The following is a 20,797-nucleotide window of genomic DNA, read 5'->3' as shown; positions in this document are numbered from 1 at the left end:
TTAACTTCTCCAGTTCTCCCCATTTTCTTTTATTCAACCAAGCGATCTTCAGGTAAACACACAGCAAATCCTTTGAGACTAGAAAATATTGGAATTTTCTCCTGGGCCTATTTTCTTATTTTTGTTTAGCTCACCCTTTGATTGTCATGAGGTTTGCAGTCTGATTCATTTCAGGGCCTTGATGTTGAAACATCATTATTGTCATGCCTCCTAATATTGACAAGACAAATGTGCTAGTGAGGACAGTAGGTTTACTGGTGAAGCCAAGTGACTGAGCAATGTTTAAGTAAGTCAGTAGTAAGATTTCTTTAGAGGAGAACATTTTATCAAATTGGTATGTACAGGCCAGATGGGCTTCAGAAGATCCTAATTTCCAAGGCAGTCTATGACGAACAAACTTCAGGGCTCCCTGTTTGATTCCCATGCCAGGAAATCCTGCCTGTAAATGATTCAGAAAAGCTGATAAAGTTTTCCATGGATTTGACTGAATTACAGCACAGGGAACCCTGCGAAGAGGAGAGGCAGAAAGACAGCATCTCAGAGGATGGAGGAGGGAAAAGGGTAGACCTGAAGTGAGCAAAGCACAAGCACGTCAGCTACAAATTGTGTACACATGCAAGATGAACTTGTGAACACACGTCCAACTTAGCAGATGTTTAAAGATTGGGTATTTATAATGTGCTCCTGAAACATCTTACTGAAATGATGATGGTTTAAGTGACTTTGATTTAGAATTAGACTTTTAAGAATTTTTAAAAGCATTTCCAATGTTATCTACCAAAAACCAAATGCAGCTTCATGGAGATAGGATTCTCCATAAACTGACATCTTGTGTTTCTGAATGTTGCCTCCAATCTTTTCTCTACCTCTTTGCCTTGCAACAATTGAAGCAGCTGGGGGCTGGAGCTCACTTTATTAGTGATTTAAAACACACCCTTGGAAACTAAGCTGGCTTTTTTTTTGTCCATCCAGGTGGGAAGCGTGTTCCAGCAAATGGGAACAACACTTAAGAAAGTTCTCAAACAGCTAATGCTTTAAGAGCTCAACTTCAACAAATCTTCTACCAGCCATCTCGGCAACAAAAGACCAGGGTAACCTGGTAAGAGAACTAAGCCTTCCATATAAAGACAAAGATAAAACAGCTCAGCAGCCGAGATTCGACATCTTTAAAAATGCCTTTTCAATCTTTAACTTTTGTCTGGTTGGTTGTCTAGCAACCAAGTGTCGAAAAGAAACTCCACCCAAAACAAAGTGAAACAATGCAGACACTTATTTAGGAGTGTGTGTGTGTATTAAGGTTCTCAGGGTGCAAAGATAGAAACTTGCTTTCAGACAATTAAAACAGAACAAGTCCTGATTGTAGATGGCAGGAAAGGAAGTTGGGAGTGAGGAAAAAGCAACTCGAAAATGCGTAATGTGGGATGAGGGTATAGTTTCCACACACCGGGCTAAAGCAAGGTTTACACTCTTAAGTAATAAAAACAAACCATTAAGCTCGGCCCAGCACTGTCAGGAAGTATAAAACAGTTCTTGAAACTTTGCAGTGACTATACAAAGCTTTTCATAAACTCTGTTTCCTGATCTTCATTAAATGTTCACATCAAGTTGCCATGGGGCAATTAGCTTGCCTCCTGAAATCAATAAAGAATCAACAATTTGGAAATAGTTGTACAGTAAAATAGTTCAATAATTATTCTCTCATCGTGTTGTGGCCAAGCAGTTCCAGTGTAAATGCAGACCAGATGACAGCCTGTTCCTCACGAGGGGAGCTTTCAGCAATGGGCGGTTTGCAGAGAGAGCTGCTCATCGGCACGCACTGCAGCGAGAATGCAGTCCTGGCACTGCTTGGAGTGTGGCCCAGAAGGCAGGGCAAACACGGGCTGGAAGTGGCGTTCAAGTCAATATCTGGCACACTGCTCACGCACCTCAGAAGGACTCAGTCCAAAGTGTGGAGACCTAAACGAAATGATAGACCCAATGGATACAAAATTAGGCACCCTACACTCAGCATTTGGACCCCAGACAGGAACAAACCAAGATTTTTTTTCCCCTGGGGTATATATATCTGCAAGAGAAAACGTAGGTATATCTATCTATCTATATATCTATATATCTGTGTGAGTATATCTATATCGATATATGTCTACGTTATATATGTATATAAAGAGTGTATTTGAGATTAGGATTCATTCATTTCAGCATTTCTTCAACAAATATTCAAATCTGAGTTGCTTGTAAGAAACCTTCAAAGTGCTCCCTTAGAAAGTAAAATGAGGCTACTAAACAGATGACCTTCCTAAGATGTTTTGCTACAAAAGAGGGGCCAAGACAAAGTTCTTTCTTTGCTGACCCCCTTTGCAGATGGAAGTCAATTCCTTTAACTTTTTCTAGTCAGAGCCCATTCACTTCAGCACCTTCTTCGAAGCCAACCGTGGCATCACAAATTCCAATATCCATTAAAGCAAATGTCAAATACTAGCTTGGGAAGCTTTATGTCACCCTCTAGGCTCAATGGTGCTGTAGAGTGAACTGTCTTAGAACTTGAAAAAAAAATAAAGCATCATTTTTAGTATAAACAAATGCTTCAAATGTATGACATCTATTTGCTGCCTTCAAAGGGAAAACTTTTAACTCAGACGCTTGGCACTAAGATCACACGGGATCAACTCAGTGGACTGACTTAAGTGTTAAAACTTTTTAAAAGTACGTTAAGGGCTTGCACCTGCTCCCCCATCCACATAGATGTACTGACACGTATTTGACTAAACTGACTACATACATGCCCAAGCAAGCAAGCTGAGCAGATTTTACAAGATAAGCAACCAAGTGTTTTCATGTCTGAGGGTGGCTAGAACACAAAATTGCCAGTCATCTTGTGGGGGAAAAGAATGCCTTTGAAAAAAATATGTAGGGCATCATTTCAGATAAAATGTATCCAAATGCCATCCTGTATACAGGTTTTGTTGTTTTGTTTTGTTTTTCCTTTTAGTGCTATTTCTTAGCAAGGGGCCTAAACTTAGTCCCGCTTTCTGCTGTTGTGATTGAGAATTCTTACAGCCTTGCTACTCAATGTGTAAGACCTTAAGCCGGTGGGTAAAGGCAGCTACACCTGGGAATGTGTTGGAAATGCAGAATCTCAGGCCCCACCCCAGACTCATGGCAACAGAACCTATGTTATAACATGATCCCAAGGGGTCTGTATACACATCAAGGCTGCATTCTCCTGGAGCTAGTATTGGTGATTCGCATGCACATTAAAATCTAAAAGTTTTATTTAGAGCATTGGTCCCCCAAGTTAAGTAGAAGTTCACTTTGAAGTTTGCAGGGCAGGGAAACAGTGAGAAAACTCTGCCATGGAGAAAACCATAAGGCTATAATTTATGTCAGTGGGGTGCAGGCAAGAGGAAAAGCAATTTACCTGAGTGAAGCAGACCTGCATTAATCCCATCTCACCCTACCTGCCCCCTGCAAAAAATAAAGCAGAAAAGGAATAGAATAGTGCCAGGGCAGTCCTACTTCTTTGTGATTGCCTATCCATGTCACACTTATTTCTACACTTAAATTGTTCTTTACTGCAACGCTAGGTTCCTTTTGCCTTATAACAGACTGGGGGGCTGTGGCATCTAACACTCCATGAATCAATATTTTAACATTAATATGACTCTAGAATAGAAATACACTATTTTAAAAAGTGCTGTGAAATGCACAAATGATTTTTCCACCTCCAATAAAAAGCTGAGGAAAAAGATATGGAACACTTAGATTATCCAGTAATGATGTAGCCTGCTACCTAGACCAGACTGATAGATCATCTCTCCACTCTTGGCCTCCTGAGGTACAATTTAAAGCAGCAAATGGAGTAGAAATTACGCAAAAATGGAAGCACAGAGAAATTTGTAAACGACTCATCTTCTTCTTCCCCAATTTTGAAGGCAAAAAATGAACAGAGCAATCTGGACCTGCCATACAGGTTAAAACCATGCCAGGGAGGTGCACACAGCCCAGACAAGCACAAAACGAGATGACACAACTTAATTTTGAAAGGTGATCTCCCCAAATTCAGAAACTTACTACATTTTTTGAAAAGCCAACTCTAAAAAGATTCAAAGTTTCCTATAGAATAGTGACTGAAAACTGAAGACATTCAGTGCCATGGGGTTAGTTATGACACTTTTTTTCTCAGAATGAAGAATGTGAGACAAAACGTCTATAGGAATGTAGAATATATGTAAGAATATTATGTTTCTCAAATGAGCTGCCAAGAGGGTCAGAGTCCTCAACTATTAAAAAATCTCTGAAATTAAACTGAAAATGCCGTCATCTATATATATGTAATACTAATCACATATATCTTCATATGTATATTTATACATATTACATATATGTCTATATATATTTACACATATATTTATATGTATTCACACATATATTTGTATATTTACCCATATATTTGTGTATATATTTATATATATTCACATATATATGTCTATATATATTTACACATTTATATGTATTCACACATATATTTGTATGTATATTTACACATATATTTGTGTATATATTTATATATACTCACATATATATGTCTATATATATTTACACATATATATTATGCACGAACCATTTGAGAACCGTTTGAGAAAAGAACATTTGAGAATCATTTTAACCGAGAAAATCAGACCCAATGAAGCAGAGAAATAAAAAGGGACAGAACTGCCAAATGTATGGAAATTCTTGTGCTGTACTTTTACAACTCTTATCTAGAGTATTTGGAGATGAGAAAACGTGGGTTATTATTTTTTAAGATGTTACGACTGTGCAGCCTGCCCCTCACACCCATGGCAAGAGAGGGTGAAGAATGCCAAGGGACAAAGACGATCCCGCCCTCCACAGGGGTGTCTAACACCAATGATACATAAAGAGCAATAGAATAGGGATAAAAAGAAACTAAAAGATTTTAACAGTGGAAGGAATAAAAGATAACTTGTACTAATTTTTTAGAAAAATATGATCTACGTAATCTCAAAACGAGGGTTAAATCTATCACACCCAAAATATAACCCAAAATGTAACAGGGTCATTGCAAGTTAATTCCTGGGACGAATCTGATGATAACACTCTGTTCCTTTACTAACACACTTTTTTTCAGCCGCATCAAGGAAGGGCTAGGAAAGGAAATTAGAACTAGGCCTCACCAATCACAGCAGGATCAGAGGTGACACAAAGTCCTAGAAATTGACCTTAAAATACTTCCAGTAAAATTGTGGGGTTGTGGGTCCCCTGGCCATACAAGCATACCCACCGAACCCTTCCTTGGGTCTGATTTCAACCCAGAGCACAGAAGCCCTGCCACTGGTATGTGTTCATTCTGAGCGGCCTAATTCGACTTCATTCTGCTTGGGCTTCAGTCCAACTGGCAGATGTCCTTGTAGAAGCTTGATCTCAGACACTTTCCCTTTCTAATTTTTTGGCACCATTGCCTCTACTGCATGGGATATCATCTCTGAAACTTTATCTTGGGTTCCCCAGGTTTGGCTTGATTTTTGTTCCTTCGGTTTTCTCTTAAATCTTCCTGCCCCAAAGAGGTTCATGTGAAATACTAAATCATTGATTAATTCCTAGGAATTAGCCAATGACTTGCCTGCAAATTTCCAACTATTCCTTGCCTTCTCCCTACCTCCCTCCAAAATGAGTAGCCTCAGAAGCAAAAATGCAAACACAAGGTAATCTTTGTGAACGCTGTACAAATGCACCATTTTCTCTTACAGGTTGGCCTTTATAGAATGAAATGCCAGAGCTTTGATATTTATTATCTGAAATAGGTTTAACATTTGGAGAAATGTGTTCAAACACATAACCTTGGAAAGAAAAGCAAGCTGATGGAACAGAGAACAGGGGTAGGCAGAAAACAATTTTGCTGTGGAGAGGCAGTTAGAAAATTGAGTCCTTTTGAGCATAAAGAGCTCTTAGGTGAGGTAAAAGTAAAATACAAATCAATTTTCAACTCTTCATGAGGGCCACTAGATATCAATTTTAAATATACATGACCACAATATCAATAATGACGAAATCTTATGTTTTATTTAATACTTTGGCCAGACCAGCCCCTTTGAAGGGGTCACTAGTTTAGGAAAGAAGAACAACAAACCATCATTCACTTTCCTGCAGGTTCATCTTTTCTTAATTATTTCTATTGGTCCTGCTTTACTCTTTCTGCAAACTAAGGGGTGGGGGGTTTCTATATTCGATCAGCAATGTCTGGTTCTTATCCAAATATTCCACCTAATAAGGATGTAAGTTCTCATGGACTGGACAACCACTCTGCAACATTCCTGAGAATTGAATAATATAATAATCTTGAAAGTCAGCAGAGTGGATTATCCACTTTTTTTTTTTTTTTCTGGACATGAACTTGTGACCTTAACAGTAGCACTGCAAAAAAAAAAGCAAATGTGCTAAGCACTTTGCCAGAGTAACCTTCCATGTAGACTTTTCATCTTAAATACACACGACTGAAAACAACTACAATTTTTGGAAAATTATGTACAAACCCAATACTTCTTTTGATTACATATAAATACAAATTAGCTATTTTTCCTAAAAAGTGGTTATAATAGTAAATAAATACAAAATAAATCTGACCATTATACTTCATGTGCTGGGGTTGAACCCATATAAAATGTACAACTAAATACATTTTAAAATCTTTAAGGAATAATTCTCTGATTAAAATATTTGTTTTCCCAACTTCTTTTCGTAGATATAAATATATTTTCAAAATAGCTGTTTTTTTTTCTCCATTCCATTCCATAAATAAAGTCTTCATTGGGAAATATTAAAGTGTCAACTTGATTTTTTTTTTTTTGCTTTTTTCTAAAATATATATATATATTTATTTATTTTATTTTATTTTGCTGTGCTAACGACACCCACAACCCTCGACAACCATGTCCTGATAGTTCTTTAATACCACCTTTTCATTCTCGTCAAGGTACAGCATGGAGATGGCACTGAGTTCTGTTGGGACACAGCACGCCTTGGGAATCTTAGAGTTAACTGAGTTGACCAGCGTCTGGACGATGGCGTGGTTTGTGGAGTTCAGGTGATCAGCCAGGGGGAAAGGGCACTCCCCGTGGCAGTAAAAGGCATGATACCCCGGGGGGGCGACGATCCAGTCATTCCACCCCACGTCACTGAAGTCCACGTACAAAGGGTGTCTCTTACAACTGGACTTGAGGCGTTTCCGCTGTTTGTGTTTTGCCTGACGCTTTTCTCTTTGGTGGAGAGGGTGTCCTTTCCCATCGTGGCCAAAAGTGACCAGCAAAGGCCTTCTCTGTGACCAGCTGTACTTGTCTTGGTGCAAAGACCTGCTAATCCGCACGTGCCTCTTGGAGACCCCGTGGCTGTCCTCTGGGTGGGCCACCTCCACCACAAACCCGTGGTTGGCGAGCCCCTGCGCTGTCCACCTCATCACGGCAGGGGTGACATCAAAGCTCTCCCACCTGCTGGCATTCTGAGTCACCAACCTGGTGTCCAGAAGTCTGGTCACAGGGAACTTGGAGTTGGCTGTGGCAGGTTTTATAATTTCATAAATATTAATTCGGTGATGGAAACTGCTATTGTTTTCCAAAGTTTCCTGCATCTGTTCCCGAAAGACCTGAAGTTCTGCTGAGGTGATAAACTCCTCAGTGGGGATAGAAGTTAAATTAAAGAAGAATCTACGGGTTGTTTTTCCACTTATTTCTGGCAATTCTTCCAAAGATTCTAATTTAATGGAAAAAAGTAGAAAAAAAGAAAAATCATTCAGTAAGGCAAGTATGACAATTTGATTGTATATAAGGATTTATATACATCACTTCAGGGTATGATTTAACACATGTAAAAATCTGCAGCCAGAAAGTTAAAATTTGCCCTTTAGATAAAGAAATGATCCTCCCTTTTCTATACATTTATGTCAATATACACACCATGAAACAAAATTTCACAATTCACTGTTACGTGTTTAATCTAATACGTGAATACTGCTTCCAGGTGGCTATAATGATGGGGGAAATGGTGAAGCATTTCTTTGGAATTCACAGACTTTAGGGCAAAAAAAAAAAAAAGTCAGCACTATAGTTAATAGAGGTCTAATGAGTGAGGATTTGAGGAAATTATTGCATTTCTTAAAAAGAAAAAGGCTTTAATGTCAATCCCTTAAGCAGTATTCTAAAACATTACTCTGCAATTTAGATGATTTACAAATCTCGATATACAGATTTCAGTTTCCTAATTAAAGACTCTGAAACTCAACATCAACGATGACATTTTGCAAAGTACACCCTACTATTTTACTCAAAAGTCCAGAGACAAAGGCATTTACAGGGATCTACTTCTTTGGAAACGTAAGGGTGGTACTAGGACACTGTAGTAATTAAGGCTGGATGATTTCAAGAGAAATAACTTCCCAACTTTGTCTCTTCTCTCACCTCTTTATGACCTCAAAAGCAAAATCTCATTGCAGATGCTTTTGGGAAAAAAAAATAATTCTCTTCTGTTTGTAATTCCTTTATCTTTAAAAAAAAAAAAACCATATTAAAATTATACACCTACCCAATAATAGGCTACAGGATACAGATAAATCTCCCCCAAATTTATAAAAATCTACAGAAATGTCATTATTGACATTCATGATGTAAGGGATAATCTAATTACAGAATAATCATTTTATATCTATTATCATTATTTTAAAATAGTCATTCAAGTGGGCTATTCATAAAAGTTCTTCCTGATTTAAAATTCCAGAATTTCAATTTTAAGGAGTACTGCTTGTCAAGCAAACAATAAAATATAACATAGCACCTTGAATGTATAGTCTGCAAATCATCAAAGGTGCACATTATTATTAAATTGATAGTAAACAGCACTAGAATTTGGGATATTTGGGTTTACTTTCTTCTAGCTTTATCACATCCTGTTATTTCACTGTCAACAAATTTTACCTGCTTCATTCAGGATCCAACCTGAGTGCTAACAAAATCTATTTGGCCCTGTCATCACCATAAGAGGAAACCATATTTTCATTAATTTTCTGGTTGTATTTCTCCTGAACCAAACGGCTATTCATTGTTCACAAAATTTAGACATTTTAGCAAAGGATAATCACTTCAGATCGCTCACTCAAAGATTCTACCTGTGTAAACCTTCATCATCAAAGCAACAGTCATCACTGCAAGCTAAGGTCAACAGGGGTGGTTTATACCAAATTATGGAGGAATGCTTTAATGGGACGTTTCTCAAACTTCAACCTCTGTGCAAAACACCTATAGGACACCTTAACTGTTCAAATGCAGATTCTGATTCAGTGGGTAAGTCTGGGGTAGGGCCTGAGATGCAGCATTTCTAGCAGCTCCGAGGTGAGGTAATGCTGGAAGCTGGTGAACTGCCCTTCGAGGCTAAAGGTTTTAAAGAACGTTTTTCACATGCAAGTATAAATTGCCAGGAACTTTTTTTTTTTTTTGCGGTATGCGGGCCTCTCACTGTTGCGGCCTCTCCCGTTGCGGAGCACAGGCTCCGGACGCGCAGGCTCAGCGGCCGTGGCTCACGGGCCCAGCCGCTCCGCGGCATGTGGGATCTTCCCGGACCGGGGCACGAACCCGTGTCCCCTGCATCGGCAGGCAGACTCTCAACCACTGCGCCACCAGGGAAGCCCCAGGAACATATTTTAAAGTGCCTTTTTGTTAAATTATATAGAAATGAATAGAAGAACCATTAGCGTTGGCCAAGGAGTAAGACTTGAGGCCAGGGGTGAGCAGCCAGACTCAGAACAGAAAGATCTAAATCGCCTCTCCTTGGACAGGGAGACCATCAGGCCAAGAAGGGAGTCCCCCACTGTCCCCTCAAGCCTGCTAACCGGTACCCGTACGGATACCTTTGGGGAGCCGCTCTAAACCCCGCTGCTGGCTAATGGTACTTCTGGCCAGGCACTATTTTTAAAATAATCCTCCCACCAATCAACCAGAGCTCTCCTCTGTGGCTCCGACAAGTATCAAGGGTTGTGTTTAGCCCCTTCTTTCCTTTCCTCCCTGCAATTCAGGAGCCCTCTGATGTTTTCCCTGAAGGCATTCTTTCAGCAGAGAAGCCACCAGCTACCAGAGAAAAGAAGAGTGACCTAAAAATCTGCACACCCATCAGACACAATGACACAAAGCCAAGGCCTGGACCTGGGCAACTGACTTCGCTGCTCCCGGCACACCTAAAAGCGCTTTCTCTTCTTTTAAGGAGAGGAAGGAACGGCACATTATCCAGGGCCTTTAGGGAACAGCTGTATTAACAAAGGTGCCCAGAGAAATCATACACACACACACACACACACACACACACACACACACAGACACACACACACAGACACACACAGCCAGGAGGAGGATGAAGGAACAATCTCCCAGGTAAGCACGAGAGACAAGTAAATGAAGTAAAGAGGATGGGTATAAAAGGGGCATTAAATAGAACAATAACCCTCCAAAAGACTAATATGAGACTGAATTATACAAAACTACCACCATTCAACTGGATTTAACCTATAAAAAAGCAGTTTCATGTGCTTCAAAATCTCATTGGAGGTAAGTGGCCAAAAGGATAATCACTTAGCAAAGGAAAAAATTACACTATTAAACATTAACAAGTAATGTGAAGATCCCTCTCCAACTGTGCAGTTTCATCTCAGTCAGCCTAATCCCTGAAGGACCACTATCCCTCCTTAATACAAAGGCCTCCATGACAAGATCCCTGACTGCAGACTCTGGTCACAGAGATAAGTCAGAAAGTCATAAGAACCCCCAAACCCAGGAAAACAACTGACCAAGGTTAGGGCACCTACTACCCTCTCCTTTGATCTTCAAGGGAACATGAAATTTTTCTAGAAGGCAGAAAAAAATCTGAACGTTTTGAAATGAAGTAAAGAATCTGCAAATCACCACAACAAGCCTAGGGATTCTGAAAATATGGAGTATTTACCTAAGTAGGTAATGTATGCTTTTCTGGAGGTATATACAATTATTAATTCTCTGTAAATAACCCTTATTGAATAAGCTGCACTTGCCAAGGGATCTGAGGATTCCAGCCTATCTTAGACATGGGTTCTTGAACCTCTAAGTTCTTATCCAAATAGATGGAGCTATGGCTACAAAAATGTGGGAAAGTAAAGAAAAATAAGGCAACAATGACATTTGACCTCTCCTCCAAAAAGTGAAGTTCTAACTTAATCATCTACGCTGTCAATTATTCACCTACATTCAAAAAGACAAGATTGAATTCCCTCAGCTAGCCTAGGTCCACTTTGGCCTCCTCTTCCCTAGACCAGGGGAGAATAGGACATAAAGAAACAAGTCATCACGATAATGACAGCAGGTGTGCTGAATGGTTGTTTGTGCCAGGTCTGGCACTAAGAACTTTATATGAATTACCTTATGACAAATCAGTTAGAGAGGAACTGTTACTGGCTCCATTTTGTAAATGAAATAGTTGGAGCTCAGAGAGGTTATGTGATTTTCCTAAGGTCACAGAGCTAGTAAACTAAGAACATAGCTATGAACTTGAGTCTACTGCAGCTCCCAAGTTTCTGGCCACTAGACGGCACCATCTAACATAGGGGAGGAGTCAAAAACTCAAGCAAAAGTCAAAACCATTAGAGGCAGATTTATATTTAACACAGTGATAACGGTAGGGCAAGTTCTGTCCCAGTTAAAGGGATAGAAATGGTGGAAGAAGCAGACAGAACAGAAAAGTAAAGCAGAAAGGTAAAGTGGCAGGGGCCACTGGGACATACAGATCTTGTGTGGAACCACTGATATTTTGTGACTGCCTGTTTGTCCTACAGTATGATGAGGACAAGTTTTGATGGGTTTTAGCAAAAAGTGAGTTGTCATTACATTTTGAGAATTTTGCAACACTCTTTAGACAAAAAATGTCCATTAAGAAAACAACAATAAAAACCTGGGAATGTTCTAGTAAATCAGTAAGGTTGGAAATCACTGCCCTGAAATAAAATGAAAGTAGTGGAGAATAATAAATAAAATTTTCCAAAATATAAAATAATGGTTAGAGAATTGATGTATCAAGGAGAAAAACAACGATAAAATACAAAAGGTTAAAATGAATCAGTTAAAAAAACAAAGACAACAAAGGAGATGGCAGCTAAAAGAAAGAGCATGGTCGTTGTCACCAACCCTGATTTGGCCTCTACCCACTCTCTTAGCTCCAACACCTTTGGAATGATCCAGGGCCCTCTTATTGTTGCTTATTTGGTGAAACACACAAAGGGAAAGTCTTAAAAAGACAAAATAGCTCAATGAGGAGGGATCAAGGGGGAACAGAGAGGAACCACTAAAAACGAGGCAAAATGGAAAACATAAGTGCAAGAACTATCTCTGGGCACCAAAGCCTCAATCTCTATGAGCATTTCCAAATAGAATGCCTGTTCTACCTAAAGGGGGCCTTTCACAATCACAATGAAATACCTGGGGACACTAGGGAAGCACCCCAAGTGAGCACTGGTTTGGGGGGGGTGTATGTGTCCAAATCCTTTGGTTGCACTGGGAATTTGTGATACCAGTGCTCCATCACAGAGCAGTGGTTGTTTCTTGAACTTTCCTTTTAAATGAATATTTTCAAGAAAATTACATTTGTGGGAACGGGGTTAATCTCTATTTCAAAGCTTCAGTCATAGAGGCAAATAATTCAGTTATTTTGGGCAAAAAGAGAACTGTGTCCTTCAGAGTCTGGAGAGCGAGCGAGTGGTCCTTCCATATTCCAATCTGACAGGAAAGAATGAAGATTTTTTGCAAGGCCAATCAAGTCAACCAATTTCAATGTGTTTTTAACTACAAGCAAAACACAAAACACTGTTTCCAGTTGAAGAAGTGATTTTTCTATCCTCAGTGGCAGTTCCGAAGCACTTTTTAACAACTTTGAAAAAAGAAAAATTTTCCAGCGCTTGGGCTCTCCCGAATAAAAGCCACTGGAGAAAGGACTAGACAAAACTTAATAGGAGAAATGACAACTGATAATTTCTGTGTCAGATCACCTATGATGTAGACCCATTATCTTCACACATCGGTTGAAAGAATGCCATCATGATACTTCTTGTCTTGTATTTCGCCAAATCACCCAGATCCCACCCGCAAATAAAACCAACAGGTAATTCTCGTAATCAGGTCCTTTACCAAAAAAACATCCACAAAGGCTCTAGGAACCAAATTCTGCTCTTAAACCTGCAGCCTTAATCACATGGTTTATTAAAAGATTTTTTAGTGCCATGCATGGATGTTTTATAAACAAGAATATTTACAAAAACCAAATTCTGGTTTACGTAAAAATGAAACGGTCTTCAAAAAAGGGCAATTTGTAGCTTAATGATTATATGCTAGTCTTAAGAAGAAAAGGAATGGGTTTGTTGAAATTTGGGGCAAACATTACATAGCTTTTTTTAATTATCTAATTTCATAAAGATCTGAAGTTATTATTGCAACTTGATTTTAAGCAAGTTGGTAACTTCTGCACTATTTGGTGCATAACATTTACACGTTTAAAGACATAAATTCTGACTTATAAACTCAAGCAGGCTCTTTAAGTTAAAATTATACACTCCAATAAGTTCTAGACTGTTTAGTTTTGGTCGAGCCACTTCCAGAGGAAGGAGAAATATGCAGACTTCACTGATGGAATCCTCATGCAACTGAACGTTTTTAGGTGTCAAATGCCTTAAATGATCTATCTTCCTTTAAAGTTCTAAGAGACACACACAGTGCCTTCTTGGCCTTAAAAATAAAGTTCAGAATGGTTTCCATGCTATATCTCCAGGAGAGGTGGCTGAAATAGCAATTCTTATTACTTTTCTATCCAGAGAAACAATTCTAATCAGCAGCAGCTGGGAATGATGAGCTGGATCTATAATCTCCCCAAGGTGGTGATGACAGAATGTACAGGAACAAGAACATTTCTGCATGACAACAGACAACTTCTGCTTTCAGTGGATGAATCCTGAAGGAGTAAAATGAGATCTTATTTCCTTTCAAATATGATTTCTGCTAGCAGACAGCACCTCACTTAGAAATGTGCTGAAAAATGAATTGATTTTTCAATTCATGTCCCCTTCACTATGTATAGCTGCCTTGATGAAGTCCCTTTTGTTATGTGACCGGCCTTTAGGACCCCTTCCCACTATTGACTGTTCTCACAAGTATAAGTTCTCCTTCACACTGGCAGAAAATGCCTGGCTGTGACACTACTGATTTGTTTATATCAGAGGGTAGATTTCCACTTGAAATTGACCACCTCAGCAAGGCAAGGCAAGAAAACCAGAACAATATCCCAGTTCCCTGATATCCTACAAGTGGCTGCTCTGTGATATACATCTTTGGACCATTCTCTAGAACTTGAACGAACCTGAGCTCATTTAGAATGTGTTAAGCCAAAGGAGCATTTAAAAGTGTAGAAAAAGAATTGAAGTGGAAAATATTTTTGACCAATTGCCCTAAGAACTTGGGTACAACAGATCTCACTAGCTGCTCTAAGACATTTCAAATCCACTAAATGCCTTTCTGATGAAACAAGTATAAACATCCTACCTTAAAAGAACCACATCCAGTATCATAAAAGAAAAAAAACCCCCACATTTCAGTGCACATGAAGGAAAACAGGCAGTTGCTGCAAAAGCTTTTATCTGAAGGCTAGCCTTGTCTCTACTCCGGAGTTCATCTCAGATTTAAGCACAAGACAAGAAAGTCATTGTGGAAACAATAAGATTGATTGTGGAATTGATCTCCCACGAGGATTAGATAGGGATTTGAAATCTTCCAAACCAGGTCCAGATCTACTGTAAATTAGAAAGACATTGGAGTCCTGGGCTTTGATTTTTCAATACTATCTCTGAAAATTCTGCCCTTGGCTCTGTCATGCTTGAAACCCCGGCTTAAGCAAGAGAAGATTTATAGAGCAAAGGCTTCCAAACAGACCTAAAGAGATCCCAATCTGCCCCCCTCCTCATTCTTCTACTATGGAATTCTTGCACGTTTAGCTGACTAGGGGCAAGCCTTTTGCCCTCATCTTCCCCATCACTTGATTTCTCTCCAGTTCCTGGAGGAGGAGTCGCTCTTCTGGCTGCAAGCCAGGAAAAGGGTGCAGATTTACCAAAGGGGAATCCCTGGCTCTCCCGCCACACAGGCAGTGAGTGAATGTCAGGTTCGTAAAGGTTCTTACAGAGGCAAACATGGAAACGTCTGCAGCGCCCCGGCCAAGCTGCCCTTCCAGGGACGCCTGCTGTCTGCCCACTGTGGGGCGCTTGGATGGACGACTCCCCGCCCCCGTCTCCGCCCCCGCGCCCCGGCTCCAAGCCTCACCTTCGTGGTGGAAGCTGCGCACGGTGTTGGCGAGGCTGGCTGCCCTCTCCAGCCGGTGGTCCGGGGCGGGCGCGCCAGGCTGGCCCGAGTGCCGGCGGTACAGGTCCAGCATGTAGGGGGGCACCACGGCACCCCTGCTGGGGGTGGGTCTCTGCTTCAGGCCGAACATGCTAAGCAACCGCAACTCGAACTCACTCAGGACGTCGTCCGAGGGCTGGGACGAAGACCGGCCAGCAGACACCGCGAACTTCCTCCGGCCCAGCTCGGGAATGAGGCCGGCCGCAACGCCCAGGAGGACCTGGGGAAGCAGCAACGCTAGAAGACAGCGGGTCCCGGCCACCATGGTCGACCTGAGGACAGGGCCGACGTGAGTCACGGAGTTCTCCGCCCAGCCCTCCCCCCTTCCGCCCCCGCGGTCCCGGCTCCCGCTCGGTCCCCTTGCTTCCTCCTCCAGGGTGCCCACCCGGCTGACAACACTCGCGGAGACACTTCAGAGGAGCTGAAGCTCAAACGTTTAGGAGAATGGAAGACCCTTAGTTCCTGAGCCAGATGGATTTCACCCTCCCATTCCATTCTCAATCCGTCTGACAAAATTTGACCCCCACCCCCCACCCCACGTCAGTGACTGTCACCTTTTCTTTCTGTGACACGCTGACAGCCTGTGCAGGGAACCTGGGGAAACCACCGTTTGGTCTCACACCCCTCCGTCCCCTAAACTAACCCAATCACACAGCGCTCGCTGGCATATAAACACAAATGGTGCATGTGACTTCCTTAGAGGCACTGTATAGAACTTCCTGATACACACACACGGTCTATAACTTCCAGAGCCAGTAAACTCAGGGGCACAACTTCCGAAGTCACTTGCAACCTGTGGCCCACGTCTCTAACCTCAGAGGTGTCAGGGCAGGCCACTCCATCCCCGAACCCCCTCCCCCCAATGCAGTCAAGATACGCAGGTATCTTCATAGGATTACGTAGATGGCTAATATCTATTAATTCCCGTGTCAGCACAAGGTGGCACGAGAGAACTGCCCCCTCGCATTCCTGGAAACAAACAGGGAGAATCCCAACTTCTAATATTTTCCCAAATGGGACGCAGCTCTGAGTACAGAGTGCAGGTCTCCCGGAGAAACTTGAAAAAGTCAGAAGGGATCGCCACGGCAAGGTGTACAGGTTGGCAGCTAACGGGTGAAATCCAGGGGCCACCCTCTCCAAGGGATTTCTTTGCCTTAAAAATAAAATCATCTAAGTGTTAACAGCCCTAATAAAATGCCGAAAAGAAGGGAGGGAGGAGGGGCGGAAAAGTGCGAGCCGGGAGTGCAAAGCCGACGGTCGCCCGGCGGCGGTAGGATGGGGGCATCCCCGCAGGAGCTCGGCTGCACGTGGACCTGCTCTGTTTACGTCCGGCCCAACCTGGCCCCGGGAGGGGCTCATCCGCCGGGGCCCCGCGCCCACCCACAGCCCCGGCCTCGGCCCACGTTGTCTACCTTTAGGAGACCGCAGACCGTCTAAGAAGCACGCGGGGACACGTCCATTGAAAGAGCCTCCACATGGAAAAAGCTCTGGCTGAAGGACCTGGCGCAGGGACCGGGTTCCCTTCCTTCGCCTCCTCCTTCTCCTCCCGGGTGCCGGCCGGGCAGTCTCTCTCCGCACGCAGGGAAAGGCGTCTCGGGTCGGGCCCAGCGGTGGAGTGGAGGGGCGGCGGGGTTCGCAGGCGGCGAGGCTGGGTCCGCTGGGGCAGAGGCACCGGCGCGAAGTGGGGAGCGCAAGTTACTCTCCCTGCAAGTTCAAGAAGTCTCCAGCCAAGTGCTGACACACAACAACAGCGAGCAGGGGGAGGAGTGCGGAGCAGGGAAGGGAAGGGAGAAAGGAAAAGCTGGTGCTGTCGTCGTCCTTAGGAACCAGAGCCCGCGGGACGCGTGGCCCCGCGGGGGGCTGGCTCCGGGACTGTGGGGGCGAGGGTCGGGCGCTCGGCGCTAGCTCCGCCGGGGCCCATGGCTCGGGCCAGCCATCCTGGGAGACGCCGGGTCCGGGGAAGGGCGCAGCGGCGATCTTGGTGCCGGGCGAGTTGCCCCCCCGCATCACTCTGCCTTCCACCAGTGCACCCCCATTAGCGCTAGCCAGTTGAAACCACCGCGGCTCCGGCGCTCCGGCGTCCTCGGGCGCATTCTCCAGAGAGTCGAGCCGAGTTTCGGGCTGCCGAAGCGGGTGGCTGCGCTCTCCCCTCGCTCTCCTCGCCCCCGGGCCAAGCCGCTGTGCCCTTTGTGGCCAGCCTGGGGTACGATCACACCTCGGCCAGCACGTCCCAGGCCCCCGAGCAACGGCGGGAGGTGATCGGCATCGCGGCGCTCGGGCTCGGCTCCCGGTTCCCCGGCGCTCTGCACGCCGGTCTTAGGCTCCGGCTTGGCCCGGGCAGCCGAGGCCACGGCGCAGCGGCGCGCACGGCCGGGTGCTCCAACCCGCGCAGGGTCTGCGGGCGCGGGTGCCTCGGAGCCCGCAGTAATCCGCAAGGCGCTAGCGCCTAGGTCGTCCGTGTGGGCGGCGGAGCCTGTGGCGGCCGATGTCCGGCGGCGGCTGCCAATCCCCGGCCCGGTGTGGGAAGCAGAGCGGCGGGCGCAGCGCGAGCCGGGCGCAGCGCGGCGCGGCGGGGCGAGGACTCCGGCGGCGACGGCGGCGGCGGCGGCGCCGTGGCGCGGCGCTCGCGGCTTTTAAAGGGGACGCCGCCCGCCGTCTCCCTCCCGGCCGAGGCCGAACACCTCCCCCTCGGTGGCGCTGCTCGCCGGGGATCCCCAAGCGGGCGGGAGCAGCGAGCAGGGGTGTGGACGGCGCGCCGGGACAGCCGCGGCGGGGTGGGGCCGAGGGCGGGGACTCGCGGCCGCAGAGGGGGCGCTCGCGCCTCCAGCCCCTGCCCTCAGAGGGGAGATCCGTGGGAGCGGCGGCCCCTGGCTGGGGCTCCGGGAGCGAAATCCCGGACGAATGCTGGGTCGGGCCTTACTTCCCCTCCCGGCCCGTTATTCAACTTTCAGTTTGAAGATGTTCAATAATAGTCGATTAAAAGAAGAACTCAACCAAGTTACAAGGCATCTTGGCATAGGCTTGGGGTACACATTTCTGTGTTTCCCCGGGGTGGGAGGAGAATTAAAACAAAACTAGAGATTGGACATTGGGTGTTACTTAAACTTTAACACAGAGAGATGTATTCATTTACATATGTAAATGTATTTATATAAATGTGCACTATTACTCCAATAAGTATATATGTAATACACAAATATTCATATATGTAAATACGTACTAACGAAACCACACATTTCTGTAAACTTATGTCTATGTGAAATGGATGTCCTGCTATACGTGACATGTGCATTGTGGACTCTGTTTACGTCCACGTGTGTGTGTGTGTGTGTGTGTGTGTGTGTGTGTTTGTGAGAGAGAGAGAGAGAGAGAGAGAGAGAGAAGAGAGGATGAGAGGGATTTTATTTCTTCTTACGGTAGCAATCACTTCATACCTTGTGATATTTATCTTGCCCAGCTCAGAGGCAACTCAGAGGAAGGTAAAATAACGCACAGTGTGAGCCAAGCAGACAGGACAATTCTGGTCTGAGACCTTAGAACCTTCTGCCCCACCCACTTACACCAGGCCCCAGCAGCTGATCTGTGACATGTGGTCAAGTGACTTGTCTTCCTCAGCTGAGAGAGTCCCCAAATCTGCTGCACCACAAATTTCAAGGCTAAGGCTTTCAATCCTTTCCAGGATTCCAGGACCCCCCATGCACAGCTCAACAAGTTTACCCAAAGGGAGAAAAGTTTTGGAAAAGACCAGATGGGCAAAATCAAGTTCTCTTGCACAGACCCTTCAGCCTGCAGAGCAGAAAGAGAAAAGCCTGAAGCAGGAACTCATAACAATCTATTATCCATGTGTATTATTTTTTCAGTCGGAAAGCTAAAATAATTCTAGGTTCCGCTCACGTAAATCGGATTAGTAACTCACAGAGGGGAATTAGGCACTCGCTGTTTCTGCAAGTATAAAGGTCAAATAAGGTATTTATGAGGAAGACTGCCTACTAGGAAAATAAATGGGGGGGGGGGAAATGAGGGACAAAATATTCAGGAACATGGTACTATTTTTCCCTGAAAATGCACTATGGAAGCTGTTTGCCACTCTGAATCATTGGACACCAAACAAGTTGGCAAGAGAACATGTTCTCTTCACAGACACTTTAAGTCAGAAAGTGTTTATTGTGCTTCTGAAACAATTTCCTTCCCTATCAAGTTTAATTGAGGAGTTAACAATAGTTTCTGTCATCAGTGAGATTTAAAAAACAAAACAAAACTTATATGAAACCTAAATCAGTGTGTAGCTTTTAAAGAGGAGGAGAAAGCTGACAGCTATTGAATGTGCCTCAAGTAAGGATGAAAAATAAATCTTTGGTGTTGACATCAAGGATGTCTCACAGCTGCAGGCTTTCATAACTTGGGAGCCTTGTCAGTCTGTGAAATAATCTTTGATCATCAAGAATCGGAGGGAAAGTTGGCACTTCTGGACACTCTATCCCATTTCAGTGTTGCCCATCACAGAACCTCTTGTGTGTGATATGTGATTACCCAGGGGCTGCTGAATGCCCTGCCCAAGCATAACTTCCTAAATGTTGGCCCTATTTCTCTTAAGATCCAGGCTCTCTGGCTGTTTTTTAGAGATGGCTGCCCTCTTGTGGTGGAAATGAGTTTGAACGGTTGGGAGAAAGAAGTCAATAAATAAAGAAGTAAATATGTAAGTAAATAAATAATCTGAAAAGACCGATTTGGGGTGCGAAGTACAGGATGATCGAACCTACCCATTTTCTAGGCATTAGGAGTAGTTTGAAACAATAAATTTAAATGGAGATGACCTCTTTTTATTCTCTTTGTGCACGGCTACCTTCCCACCTGCAACTCAGAATGCAGGGTTATTACTTTGAGGTGACAGTGTCTATTTCCCTTGAAAATATCACTTGCTGCTAGCCATGGTCCATGCTACCTTCTTCAAAGGTTTATTGCAAGTTTTTCAGCCCATAAGGTGAGAGTCATTCTTTCTGGGTGTATCAAATTTAGTGTATGTGCCAGATGTGGGGAGTGGTGAAAGTTGGGGTCAAGGGTCATTTGGGGAAGGTGATGGTAGCTGAAAATTCAACTCCCTCAAAGGGGACACACAAGTTATGTAAAAAAGCAAAGCCGGGCTTCCCTGGTGGTGCAGTGGTTGAGAGTCCGCCTGCCGATGCAGGGCACACGGGTTCATGTCCCGGTCCGGGAGAGATCCCACATGCCGCGGAGCGGCTGGGCCCGTGAGCCATGGCCACTGAGCCTGCGCGTCCGGAGTCTGTGCTCCGCAACGGGAGAGGCCACAACAGTGAGAGGCCCACGTACCGCAAAAAAAAAAA

The 20,797-nt window shown here is 43.9% G+C and overlaps 1 protein-coding gene across 1 annotated transcript; it reads right to left on the bottom strand.

Annotated features, from left to right (window-relative positions):
• Window positions 1-5,793: 5,793 nt before the first annotated feature.
• BMP2 (bone morphogenetic protein 2) lies at window positions 5,794-17,007 on the bottom strand. Its single transcript, XM_004276455.4, has 3 exons — window positions 16,868-17,007; window positions 15,378-15,727; window positions 5,794-7,764 (listed from the first exon to the last, which is right to left on the bottom strand). Exons 2-3 carry the CDS (start codon window positions 15,718-15,720, stop codon window positions 6,920-6,922), a joined length of 1,188 nt encoding a protein of 395 aa, XP_004276503.2. The 5' UTR covers window positions 15,721-15,727; window positions 16,868-17,007; the 3' UTR covers window positions 5,794-6,919.
• Between the last annotated feature and the right edge of the window lie 3,790 nt (window positions 17,008-20,797).

The sequence above is a fragment of the Orcinus orca genome, chromosome 16 (assembly GCF_937001465.1).
Source record: "Orcinus orca chromosome 16, mOrcOrc1.1, whole genome shotgun sequence".
Taxonomy (NCBI): Eukaryota; Metazoa; Chordata; class Mammalia; order Artiodactyla; family Delphinidae; genus Orcinus; species Orcinus orca.
This window is presented reverse-complemented; position numbering and strand designations above follow the sequence as displayed.